The following is a 13,981-nucleotide window of genomic DNA, read 5'->3' as shown; positions in this document are numbered from 1 at the left end:
ATGGTGCATAACAGGAGCACAGCTACAAATGAGGTTGGATTAACAGGAATACATTGTCTATAGTTGTTTTTAGCCTGTGGCTTTAGTCATAACCAATCACATCACCTCTGTTGCTTCCTTTTTAAAAGCAGTGCACTCTCCACCACTGCAGTCTGTGAATTTTGCAGTGGAAGTCTGAAGCAGATCTGCAAATGCTTCTCCCGAGAGGAAACTGATGCCCTGGCACAGGAGGTGACGGATCACCACCGCAAATATGCGGCCCCTTATATAAGCCACCAAGGGCAGATGATGTTAAATTAGCTTTGGGGGAGACAATGCAGCTGGTTGCTGCGTTGCTCTGGTCCTAGGAGACCCGGTGCCCAATGTAGGAAACAGGTTAGTGATGGAGATTGGTGTTGAACTGCAGGGATAGTTTGGCTACAGGAGGGGGGTAGCTATCATTCAGTCCCATTTATCTGTATGATAAATGCAGCTTCCTAATGCTTTCCCTCTCAATACATCACAGTGCATAATGCCACTTCTCTGTTGGATGAATCAATCACACCACGGCCACATTGTTAGCCACAAGAACTAAAATATGTTGAGGTATTTATATCGTAAGCAAACTGTCCAACATATCATCCACAAAAGGCGTGGATGAGCTTATGAATAGGATTGGTTTGTGTGTGCATTGTGCTCGGAAAAATCATCAAAGTAGCTAAAGTGCACACTGTACCTTGTGTCATGTACTTTTGACCTGGTCTGGGCAGATGGGCAGTGCAAATGCAAATCCCTGAATAACTTGAAACCAAAATTGCACTGCACTGCTTGATGGTTACTGACACCACCCCCTGCTGTGCCTCTCAAACCACCGTGGCACAGTCAGGCTCATAGCAAGCCACCAAAATACCAAATGGGAGAAGAAAAAAAATGTGTACACTATTCCAGTGCAGAGCCCCCACCATCTGCCAGCATAAAATAGTTTATCAGTAAAATATCCAACGTCACACTCCATGTACCACAACAAACTAAACATCTTGCATCATTCATGCATGTCAGGACTCATAATGGGAGCTGATGTTTTTCTTTCCATTTTCTCCCCTTTGATTTTTTTTTTTCATTTTTGTTTAGTTTCTACTGCTGGAGGATTTCTTTCTCATATATTGCATTTCTGAGAGCAGCAGAGTTGCACGGCACTGTCTGGAGACTGATTATACTTCTTCCTACTTCCAAAACCGTGAAGTGAAAATGAATGAACCTTGAAATTCATGGTTGTGAGGTTTTCCCCCCAGCTGGCCACCACGTGTGTGTGCAGCATCCTGCCAGGCCTGATCAATAAAAGCGTAATGATCCATGAGATACATGAAAACTGACATTTTTTTTTTGTAGTTCTAAATGATTGAATGGGTGGGATTGTGTGTCATGTCCTTTTACAAGAACGCAGTGTGTTTGCAAGTTTGAACAATCAACTCACGGCTATGAGCAGACGCTTAACTTGCTTGCTGGACTTGACGCCCACTGTGTGCCATCAAGAACCTCCTGCGTGCAGATTTTCATTCCCGAAACACTGTGAACACCTTTAACCAGACATGTGGAACTGATCTTTAAAGCAGCTGCTGTGGTGTTTGTGTGAAATGACTGATAAATGCAGGAATTATCTATGAAGGCTTGGAGAGACCGGGGGTAAGACTGAGATCAAGCCGGTTCCACTAGTAAAAAGACATAAGACAGAGACAGCCAGAGAGATAGAGAGCTAGAGATGTGAATACAGACAAGGAGAGACAGACAGGCAGGCAGACTGAGAGACAGGGAGAGTGCGGAGGCTTCACGTCTCACCTGCGCTGTTGTTTCATGTCGTTTTAATGGAAGACTGATGAAGCAAGCTGCTCTGGCCTTTGTAAACACTCTCAAGACAGGCTCCCAGCTGCGTTTTATATGCACTTGTCATTATGAAATTTGCTCACCTCAAACAGTCAATGGGGCGTCGGGGCCAGCATTTTGTGTGTGTGTGTGTGTGTGTGTGTGTGTGCATGCAAGTGTCCATGTGTGCCTTTTCATCATGACCGGACAGCAGAGCCCTTGTGGCCGGCTCCTCAGGGTTCCACCAGACCCGCTCGGAGAGAGGAGGTTTATTGTGAAAGATTTACACAGGTGTGACTGTGAAGGCTCAACTCGTTTGTCTGCCACGGATTTTCACTGGGGGCCTGCAAGTGTCCTTCACTGCACAATTTGTGCTTTAGTTTCCAGTCATTTCAAAAGGTACAGCACCTCCCTCGGGGCACATGGTAAAAAAATAAATAAATCCATGTGCAAATCTGTAATATGTTTACAAAGCTGTAGGCATCAACAAGTAAGTCGCTCCCTCAAATTATGAATCCATATCATCAGATTTGTAACTCATACCCTTGGATCTGTAATCCATGCATTTAAATTGCCATTTTCTGGAAAACTGTATGCATTGTACAATTCAAAGCAAAAATGACATTTATCTAATGTTGTAAAATGTTATTTGTGTGTTTTAATATGCGTATATTGTGACCTTCATTGTCCAGCTTCACTGTTATGGTCGGCTACAGATTTGCTCTATCTGAGGGAGCATTTTACAAATACCATTTATGAATCAGTACCTACAGATTTGTAAACTGAGAGCCTACATATGCTGTTTTAAGACTTGCATGCTCTAATATGCATGCAAAGCCGGTGTTGAAGCCTGCACTGGGTGTCAGTGGTAGTGCTGTAGTGGTTGTGAGTCGCCTGCTGAGGAGGATGCACACTGAACTGAGTGCTGAGGTGAAGCCACATCCCTCATCAGTCAGTGTTACTCAAGCTGACAGGCTGACACCCTCCTGATGCCCCTTCACTGCAGGGGTTGTGTTTTAAGGGTGTGATCACACCTACTGTTTTTTTTTTTCCTCATTTTATTAGTGCAAAAGTTTACTTTGTTGCATTTATGTATTTGGCTTGTCATCTTTCGTACTGTCCATTTACAAGCAAACCAGGGCTTGTAAACAAAAATAACAGAGGCTCACATGTAGCTAATTTATTGGAGAGAGTTTTGATAACCTGACGTCCTGCCAGATTAGATTTTGGCAGCAGAGGGGAGTCACAACAAGCCCAATGAACCAAATTAAAGGAGTAAATGTGCCAAATTACAACACTCTAAATATGCTTAGTGTGAATCAGAGATTGCCTTCATTTATCACTGAGATTCAGTATGATTCCTGTCAGTGATATTCTCTGATGCTTCAGGTCTCTCTCATTTGAAAAAGAAACGAGTCATAGTGTTTTGTATTTTTGTGGAAGAAAAGCAACATTTTTGTCCTCAGGCTTCACTTAGCATTGCATCAATCAAAGTTAGATAGTTATTTTTCTTTTTAAGTACCTTTAAAAAATACTACTACTACTACTACTATTTCTACATAGTTTTGGGACTATGGCAATGTTTTAGCCAACCAGAAGTGACTATTTATTTTAATTCATGGCATTTTTTTTTTATTAAAGAGTGTATGATGGAAAGAGACAGGAAGATGCAGCTAAAGAGATGGCTTTGGGCTGCATGGATCGCAATTATATGCACACATGCCTTCTGATCCACCAAGACTCCCAGTGATAGTCAGTCGCCTGCCTCTGTCAGGAAGTGATTTTGTCAGTCATGTAATCAGACGACACCAATAAATCTAGCTGCCAACACAGCATGTTCCTCCAGAGACCCTGGGGTCAATATTGCACTGATTATATTTTAAGATTATTTGTAAAGCTTCCCACTCACTGTCTGCTTTTTTCCAACAAGAGACTGTGGCCGAGTTTTGCTGCACTGCCGCTTTGCTCTACTGTTTCCCAGATGTGTGTGTGTGTGCGTGTGTGTGTGTGTGTGTGTGTGTGTGTGTGCAAGCGACAGTAGGCGACCATATAAGTTGCATGCTTCTGTGGTGTTAATGTATGCATCCACATCCATCCAGGTGTTTGTGCATGTCCATATTCATCCCTGCATGTTCATGCCTGCATGCCTAAGTGAGTTAGCATGTTTTTTTCTGTGTGTGTGTGTGTGTGTGTGTGTGTGTGTGTGTGTGTTTTCACAGAAGTAGGAAACCAGTCTTGCTGAGGTCTGTAATTTGCCTCATGAGTCATTCTGACCGTTAGGCCAATTACTACTGAGGCTCCTGCCCAGTTTAGTCTCAGCTGCTGCATGCTCCTCTCGGGGGCCGTGATACTTCAGCAGCTTTCGAGGGCAGTGTAGCTGGCCAACACTGCAAAACTGCTCTCAGCCAAGATGTAGCACAAACTCCGTAGTAAAGCGCTGCAGTGGGCTATGAGAAAGAAAAGTAGGGAACATAAATTGCCGTTTATAATTCTGCCCACTACATGCTGAGATAGCTTCCAGCCCCTCATGACCCTGGGAGAGGAACCGTAGAGTATCATAGTAGAGAGTTAGCAAACATTCCCAGATTATTGCTTGTATGTATCTTGGCTTTGAGGATTAAAAATAACAATGCGATACTTGATGGATCCCTCCAGGGAAATTCTCTTTCCGCTCGCCTTCCTCCCAGGAGGTCAGAGCCCTGGGGCTGGTAAGGATGAAATCTCCTGCTCAAGGACACTTCAGCAGGGCAGATGCAGATTTAATCCTGAGACTTAATCTTGCACCTTCTCCAAGCATCCTGTATGATACAAAATAAAACAGCATGATCCTGAAATAACAAGTACTACCATTCTCTTAGATTTTACATCTCCCGAGGCTCAGCCATGTTGACGATTGGATTAAAATGGTTCCTAAGTTGTCACCTCTAAGACAGCAGCTATACATTGAAATTGCTTAAAAATTGATATAATGCAACACAGTTCTTTAATGTCAAAGTATTTGGAATTGGTTGATTACCAGTTTAATGGATTCTGTACCTTTGTTCCACAAAGGGAACACAAACCATGCGAAATGCAGATATTTCTGTTTTCAAAAAATGTCATCTTCGAAGTTGTAACAAAAAAAAAAAAAAAAAATTGATTGAGCTCTTGATGCTCCTCGAGCAGCCATGCTCAGCTTCACCTGCTGTCTTGTTCTTTCCCACGCGGTGAACTTTCCCTCTCATCACACCAAGGAACACCCCAAGGCCTCAAATGATTCTGCTTTCAGTAAATTTCATCAGTTTTCCTCCACAAAAAGGATTGGTTTTTCAACATTTTTTATGTTTTTTGTGATGCAGAACTGTCTCTGTGTATGAAATATTTTGACTGAACTTGAAATAATAGATAAGGAGAGTGCACAGCTGCAGTGACGTGGCATGCTAATGTAAAAGATACACATGGTGCGGTGTTTGGATTGATGATGATACATTACAGGGCCTGTCACGTGGCACCGAGCCCCCTTAGGCTCAGGCTAAGAAAGCTGTCACTCTGGAATAATCCTGGTACATTCCAAAGTGGGCTAATCCTGAGTTTAGCCTGGGGATTGCTGGCCGTGCACCGGAGCAAAGTTAGCCCTGGATTTGTCGGGTTATCCCCAAAAAGTCAGGGCAAAGATCTGCAGAGATAAGATACGTATCTCCAGTAGTCGAGTTGTAAAAAAAAATTCAGGGGGGATGGTGAGTTTTTTTCACTTGATGAAAAGTGAGGATTGCAGTTTTACAGGGGGGATGGTTTTGACCATTTTTATTTCAGGGGGGATGCCATCCACCTTCATCCCACCTCAACTCGTGTACTGCATATCTCCATGTACTTCACTCAGCACATTAACCATATAATACAATCCCAAGACAAGACAATAGGACTTCTATACTCTTTGTAAATGTAATTGGCACAGTGCAGTGACTAACCTACATAGCAAAAACACAGAACAGAATAGATGAGACTGGCTTTTGCTCCCTGCTGCCACCCACACTGACAAGTCTAGGTGGCCACAACTCATCTATCACCATGAAATCAATGCAAATGAACCAACAGTGATTTATGTATGTTGTTATCTTTGTAATTCTTGTCTTCAGTTATTGTCATCGGGGTCACTGATGTTAATAACTTTCGACTGATTAGCTCGAGACCCATCAACTATTGTGATAAAAATTGAAAAAATGTCCAAAAAAAAAAAAGTTTCTGTTTGTGCTCCACACACACACACACACACACACACACACACACAGCGTCCAGTCAGTCATGCCACACAGAAACACTGTTTTGTGTATTGTGTGATAGTCGCAGATACACACCGGCTCTCTCTCCCTGTCTCTGTATCTTTTTCTCACATATACTACTTCGACACTATCACGCTCTCTCTTTCACACACACACTCTGACACATACACACTGGCTGTCTCTGCTCGTCTCCCTATCTTTCTCTCACATACCTATAAACTATTTACACCTCCTCTCTCTCCGACTGCTCCAGCCGCAGCTTATTTGTGTGTGCAGTGAACTGTGGAGCCATTAGCGCCAGTGACTGTCTCTCCAGCCGAACCAGTTCTGGGTCAAAATATTGACTTGAATTTCATTTCTCACATTGGAACTGCTTGACCCGCATTTTCATCTGCTTCAGTAGCCTCAGAGTGGACCTCGTCGCGCTCCAGACCCTTTTTCAAGCCCTCAGCTCTTTCTATCAAGAAGTCAACATTAACACTCGGTTATTGCTTTGCCCACCTCTCTACTGCAGTTCTTTACAATTGTTTTGGTTCAGTTTACATGGCAAATTTTCAAAAAAAAAAAAAAAAAAACCAAGCAAGTCAAGCAGGCTGTCCTGCTGGGCTACGTACATTGCAGTCTGCCGAAAGACAAATCTTCTGTGTGCTCTACTCTTCTTTCTGCAGAGATAATTGAAACTGGGAGAGAAAAAGAGAAGGAGGGCAAAAGAGGCTATCTTGGCTATAATTGTTGCTGAAGCAGCTGCCTATATTGGCTGTTGCCCTCTATCGTGAATGCCAAAATGAGACTCTTAGCATCTGCCGCTGTGGGGTAATGAGATTTGCGCTTGAATATCCTTGAAAGGCCTTGTTATGAATGTTTATATAGAATACATTTTAAAATCTTCCCCTTAGAGCCTCAAGGTCTTCAGGCTTTCACTTTAAACGTCCACATGTGCTGTCTCCGTGTTGGCAGCCTTTTTCTTCTTACTATAGCGGCTGCAATGTCCCAACTTCCCCAAGGCGATAGTTACATTTTAATCCTGTCTGGTCTGAGAAATTTTTTATACGGGCATCATATTAGAGAAGTGTAACTGGGCAAATTTCCCTATAATTATGGCCCACAGTAATATTCTTATTTCATTTTCCTCCCTCCTGCACATTATGTTAACTCTAACGCATTTAGTGATCCCCACCCCTTTAAAATGGCTAAAAGACACCAGGCATTACCATTTCTGAGGCATTCTCTCTCTCTCTCTCTCTCCCTCTCTCTCTCTCTCTTTCTTGCTATAGTCCACCTTTGAGTTCAGACCCAAAGCACTGAAAAACAAAAGAAAAAGAGCTGAAAATATGTCCTGATGCTCACTGGCTCTTCACGCGGTGTCCCGGCGGCGGCGGTGGCGGTGGGGTTGTCTCACAGTCAGTCAGAGTGGTGAATTGCTGAATCCCTCTCCTCAGTCATCTCTTGGCTGTGATCTAGTGACTGATGAAGCAGCTCGCTGTCTCTTTTCAAACGCAGGCTGACACCGAGTCATAATCGGGTATCACATAGAAGAATTTGCCCAGAAAACTAAAATTAGACTGTAGCATGTCAGAAGCAAGGGAAAGCAACTTGTTGTGCAGCTTTCACACAGAGTATTATATCTCTCATGGACAAAAAAAAAAAGATTGCATGTCAGTCATTTTTATTAAGTGCCACACACTTTTCTTGTGCATTTGTGTTGTTGTATGCTCCACTTGAGAGAGAGAGCACTTTAAAACAGATTTAGTAACACCACTGATACGTGCTATGTCTCACCACAAATTGCTTATTTTCCAATGCTATATTTCTATTATTCATGAAAAACTGGTGTTTAGTATTGAACGTGAAAATATGCTTCTCCTCTTCAATTTGTCTGTGGCTGACATGGAAATCTCCGATCACCATGGAGGAAACACATTCACATGATGCATATCCACGTCGCCTGCCTCTCCTTGTCTCGTTTTTTCAAGCATACAATACAACCTATACACTCTCTCTCTCTCTCTCTCTCTCTCTCTCTCTCAGTGGTTAGTGCTGATATCTGTCATGCTGCTGAGTTTTGACAGATGGCAGCAACAAGGAACAGATTGGAACATTAGCGTAGTGCATTTATTTTGTTATTTATTCATTATTGTCGAACACCTCACTCTTTTATTTTGCTGGGAACGGTGAGAACCCGGTCCTCCACTAATGGATTGAAGTAAGCATGGAGCACAATGATAATGTGTGTGCACAAAAAGACCCAGAACTGTCACAAGTTGGAGAACTTTTTAAATTTATCCTGGGTTTCGGTGTGTTTGTGCCCGGCACAGGCCGTGGGCTGTTAGTCCGTGCCAGAGAGAACACCGCTGCCTGTCCAAAACTTTTCTGTTTTTCAGCTAAAGTACATTTCTGCTGTAGCTGACTGTCTGTTGTCAAGTGCTGTGGGTTTTTGGCAGGCAGTCATTTGTCACAAGTAATTTCACCCAAACAGGTACTAATAACTTAAAGAAAACAACCTTTTTCCTTCATGCACATACCCGGAATTGACCCCAGTAAAGGAAAATGTTTATTTTTGTAAAAACAAAAGTTCATTGTAAGAGACATGTCCTACTTTTGTCTTTTTTGTTGTCATTTTATGTTAATAAGACAAAGACAACAAAAAATCTTATCCACTTACTTGATTAATGGTGCGGATAATCAGTACAACACTTGAATATGAAAATAATTGACAGTTGCAGCCCTTCAGTAAAGTGTAAAAACAGAGCAGAGTGGACCGCAGCAAACTGCTGTGGTAGATAATGATCATCCCAAACAGAATATTTCCACATGAAGGGTTTGTGTGCTGCTTTGAGAAAAAGGGGGCTTGTGTCAGACTGCTGCATGATATCAGCCGATACTCATAGTCCTGTGCTCAGTATCGTACCGGGGGTGAGGAAATGTTAATGCACAGTGCTGAATAAGTGTTTAATGTTGTATTTGAAAGATGAAACCATGCAACTTTCCTTCTTTGCCACATCCTCTAACGACAGCATTGCCCACAACGTTATGACAATGTTGTAATTAAGGCTGCATTGATTCCATGCTAAGTATGGGACCTTTGTTGTTGTTTCATGTGTTTCTGTTCCCGACTTTTATCACATCTGTCTACTTATCTCCTCCGCCACTCTCCAGCTCATTAAATGTCAAAACGGAAGCTGTTGGCTTAACAAGATAATATCACAATGAGTCCTGTCACTGAATAGCTGTGAAAGTCCTTTACTGTATGGTAAAGAGTTGTGTTTTCTTCTCTCCATTCACCCTCTTTTTTCTCTTTCTCTCTCTCTCCCTCTCTCCAGGCTAGCAGGTTATGTGGAGGCCTTGGCGTGTCGGCTGGGGATGCAGATTCCAGACCTGAGCCCAAAACAGGCTGATATGTGGCAGACCAGAGTCAGTTCTCACACGGTGAGTGCCATTGTATCACCCCAAATCCCCCAATCCTTAACCCAGACTGTCTGAGTCGCTCCGCTAGTCTGAAGGGACCTGTCTGCCTAAATAAAGCCACAAATATATATCCGCTTCTCAGTTGGCAAAGCACAATTGTGTGTGTGTGTGTGTGTGTGTGTGTGTGTGTGTGTGGGTGGGTGTATGTGTGTTTGTTTGTGCCAAGGCAGGTGAAAAAAAGGGAGATGACACCAAAGCTGCCACAAATGGCTCCAGTGGTGTCAAACCTAGATAGCGTGAGCCTAATCTGAAGTTATTTGAAGGAAACATTTGATAGCAGAAAATTAGACCAATAGGAGTCAGAAAAATCCTTTAACTTGTGTGGATGTCAGTGAATCTACTGCTGAGGGAGTTTTGCTGGCTGCCATATGTTGTATAAAGCGTGATAAATATTGTGATATGCTAAAAACTGTTCCTGACTTTGTGCAGTGACAGCAGCAACACAGCGGCACAAGGCTCTCTGACGTGCCCTTTTGATCACTTTTTCATTACGCAAGAAAAGTGGAACAGCCCCATCTCTAATATGCCGCGACTGCCGAAGTGTGAAACGGAATTAGCTGCAGTAATTAGAATAGCCTCAGTCGGCTCTATGCTGTTTTCAAAAGGTCACGCCAATTATTTTTGATGGGCTGGGTAATATCTATTTTTGCACAATATGTGTCAGAGTATGACATGAAATCAATATCTTCATCTGTATTCAGCGGGATTGTATGGAGGTAGAGCATTGTCAAAAGGCAGTCTGGGCAATTTATTGTGCTAATTCATTTAGCCATACCCATTTCTGAGATAAGGAAGGCTCACTCTGTGTGTTACCAAAGTATAAAACAAGATAAAGTGTGATGTAATTGTTTGAAGCACAATAGTTGTCAAATGTCCAAAGCTGATTTGAAGGAAATCCAGCATGGAGTTGTATAATTTGTCTTTTGAAATGTGGCTTTTGGAGGGTAATGTGAATTTCCTGCCTTTTGTGGCTTCCCTCAGAGTTAACCCTTTTATCTCAAGACGCATTGTGTGATTCTTGTCCTGTGCACAGGGTAAAGCTATTGGCGTGGGCATCGGCTGCATCCTTGGCATGTTTCCCCTTCTGTTCTTCAAGGACGACGATGAGAAGAAAGACGGGCAGACGGAGGAAAAAGAGAAGACGCAAACACCTGCGACAACAGAGAGCAGCAAAAACTGAGGCGCCACCACCTCACCAGAGACAAATACTGTTTGAAATCCATTAGAATACTTTCACCTGGGATCGATTGGCCTTGCCTGGTGGGATGGACTTTATAGAGATCTTGCTGAAGTGTATAATTTTTTTTTTCCCATCTGGCACTTCAGCTGAAACGATCAAAAAGGGTATTCTGATGAGGATTTCAGATGTTATTTCATTGTAGACTCTGAACTTTGAGATCTGGGACCTGGCTGCCTCGTGAAGGGTGAAGAGACAAGCAATCATAGGACTGCTGCTGCTACTCCACAGGCCAAATGTTGCACCGTAACCTCCCCCTTGTTTTTGACTGACTCCAAAAGGCTGAAACTCATCTGTCTGAATCACACTGCAGTGCTCCTTTCCTCCTCCTCTTGAATGGGACACACACATGAGACTCCACTCTACAGATAGTCTAAGGTGGCAAGTTACTATTAACAATGACTGTGTGAGGATCAGCGGTGAAATATTATATCAAACTTTACGTGCAAAGTCAAACCCTAGAGAGTCCCTGATGCAAGGAAAAGACACTACAGCCATTCAGAGGACAAGAAAACAGTTGCAAAGTATCTTGAGGTATCATTCATCACTGATGGAGGATCACAGCACAGAAGATTTAAGTTGAATTCAGCAACGTTGACCATGTGTTTCCTGTTTTTCTCCATATTGTGTCCTCAGTTCATTAGTGTGGTTGAGACTGACTGTCGCATATTGCGATGCACCGTCTTATGTCACCTAAGTTACCTAGTCTTTGGTGCAGAAATAGTATATCTACCTTTGCCACAACATCAAAGTCTTAAAAAGTACAGGACAACCAGTGAACTGTTATTTATGGGACGGCAAGTAGACAATTCTTTAAAATCTGTTAGCTGCTTTTGTTTTTTATTGTTTTTTTCATTAATGGTTAGGCTTTGTGCATTATGCTATTTGGCTAAACTGTTTAATATAAGGCAACATGCAGAAAAATGCACATGGATCACATTTCTCCATCACAAGAAATCAAACAATTCTAAACCACTCAAGGGGCAATTAGTTCTCTGATGGAAGGCAATATGTTGGCGCAAAATTAATGACCCAATCAGCTACTTTCCTTAGAATAACTTAGAGGGAGAGAGAGAGGAAAAACAGGCAGCGAGGGGAGAGATTTGCCAGAGTGTGAGCAAGCAGCTGTGACGGTGAGATAAGAAAATATCAAGACTCACCAACTCTCTGAGACTACTCACCCAGCAGTAATTGCTGCAGCGGCGCTGACCTACTGGCTTCATTTCCACATTTGAAACCTCCTCCAGCTCTGCATCACATAAATGAACTGCAGCCAGTACACAATGCAGCCCTGACACGGCAGCTCTTAATGGTGACACAGCAGCAGGGCCATGAACCCAGCTTTCCAAAGTGGGGCCAAACAAGGTTAGACTGGACATATTCGCTAGTTATGTCACTCAGTTTGTGTCAAAACGACTGTCCTGGTCATTGTTAACTCTTTTCCATACTGTGGAAAGGTGGATGCTGCTGTTTCACCGCTACAGCACAGTAACATTTAAGTTGAATTCATTTGAATTGGATTGTCTCTGCTATACTGCCCCCCACTGGTTGAATCAGACGAGGTTTTCCCTTTCTTTCAGTATAAGCACAATTTGGTAGAGATGCTGCCACTTCTGCTTATAAATCATCATTTATTTCTGTTTGATATTGAAAACCGTCTGTGTCTAGTTGCTGTGCATCTTCTGCCATAATTAATCTCTTAACTTGTTTAATCTGTTTTTAATTGTTCTTACTTTGATGCGCAAAGCAAGGCAAAATCAGTCGGTGTGATCAATTCAAAGCAGCTGACAGCTATAAAGCAGCATGGCACATATGAGATGAGAGTTAGGCTGATGACACTACCATCCATCCAAGTCTTAATTGCACTGGTTATTGTTTGCATGAATTACATTTTGAAGGGTTCTGCTTTTCAGCGAGTCAGCCCAGGCTGCGTACAGTGTTAAGTTGTGAAGCTGGATGGAAAGCAAGCAAATATGTATCACTGAATGGAATTTTCTGTTTATTTTTAACGTTCATTCTTATATTTACATATGTTCTTATTCATTTTGTCTCAAAGAAAGATGCTACAGTAAGAATAGACCTGGTAATTGTCAGCACAAAAACACTTTTTCCTTTGTGTTTTCAACAGTGATCATAAACAGGAAGGACTTTGCAACCAATACCTCTAAGGTACAGTGTATAACTATAGTCACTACAAAAAATGCTCTGAAAACTCCACACATTTACAAAGGAGGCCTGTGTTGTATGAGATTATTCAAATTATTTATTTATGACATGACTATCAGTGATCCTGATAAAAAAAAAAAAAAAATGAAAAGAAAATAAAGAAAATGTAGAGAGAATAGAACATATTTATGTAGTTAGGTTTCTTTGGTCCAGTTGCTTGATCTCTACTTTGCATGCACTGCCTCTAATAAAAAAAAGACACAACCTCTTCATGTCTGTTTTGTAAGATAAACTCTACTCTGTGCATTAGAGCAGCATCCGAACACATCTTTGCAGTCACGGGGAATGAAATGTGAGCAACACTGGCTTCATAGACATAAAAAAAAAGATTTGAGTTTTGACCTTTTGTGATATAAATCTCATCTTTTATGGCCAACTAAACAGCAGGAAGCCGCAAGCGAACCAATGATTTTCCCTGTTGAGACAGCTGTGCAAAGATCACATCAAGGCCACGAGTGGATCAAAATAAGATTGCATGTTATTGTGCAAATGGAGCCTTGTTGAGGCTTTGCAAATATGCAAGACAGCCCTCTCTCAAGATGGGGACTCGCAAATGTTAAGTGGGTGAGGAGTGAACATATTACAAAAAAATGCTGATTGCACCATGCAAATGTTGATTGACGAATTGTGCTGGTTATAGTAGATGCAAATAGCAAATCACCTTCCTGCATTGGATCAAAACTTAGTCTATACCTCGAAGCTTTAAGAGTGTGTATTGCATTGTGAGTCTGTAGAGAAGACAAATGTGTCCATGTGACGATCGTTTGGGGAAGCAGCCCTCTTTGCGCTGCACTGCTAATAGTCATTTGTCTCCGGTAGAAAGCATAAAAGCTTTCTGCTCTGCGCAATTCAAATTTGATTCAGGCGCTTAATTGAGAGACTGACAGAATTACATTGCGTTTTTGTCTGAGAAAAACAAAAGCCTGGCACAAAACATCAGCGATGGCTGAAATAG

General features: G+C 42.2%; 1 protein-coding gene across 1 annotated transcript in view; it reads left to right on the top strand.

Moving 5' to 3' along the window:
- Positions 1-13,001, top strand: part of LOC115374314 (transmembrane protein 65-like) — a 56,058-nt gene extending 43,057 nt beyond the window's left edge. Inside the window, exons 7-8 of the mRNA XM_030073171.1 lie at positions 9,419-9,524; positions 10,597-13,001. Of these exons, the coding sequence (XP_029929031.1) occupies positions 9,419-9,524; positions 10,597-10,743 (253 nt within the window). The 3' untranslated portion in view covers positions 10,744-13,001. The remainder of the gene's footprint in view (positions 1-9,418; positions 9,525-10,596) is intronic.
- Positions 13,002-13,981: the final 980 nt, after the last annotated feature.

The sequence above is a fragment of the Myripristis murdjan genome, chromosome 16, assembly GCF_902150065.1.
Source record: "Myripristis murdjan chromosome 16, fMyrMur1.1, whole genome shotgun sequence".
Taxonomy (NCBI): domain Eukaryota; kingdom Metazoa; phylum Chordata; class Actinopteri; order Holocentriformes; family Holocentridae; genus Myripristis; species Myripristis murdjan.
Note: the sequence above shows the minus strand (reverse complement) of the source record. Positions and strands in the feature narration are given on the sequence as shown.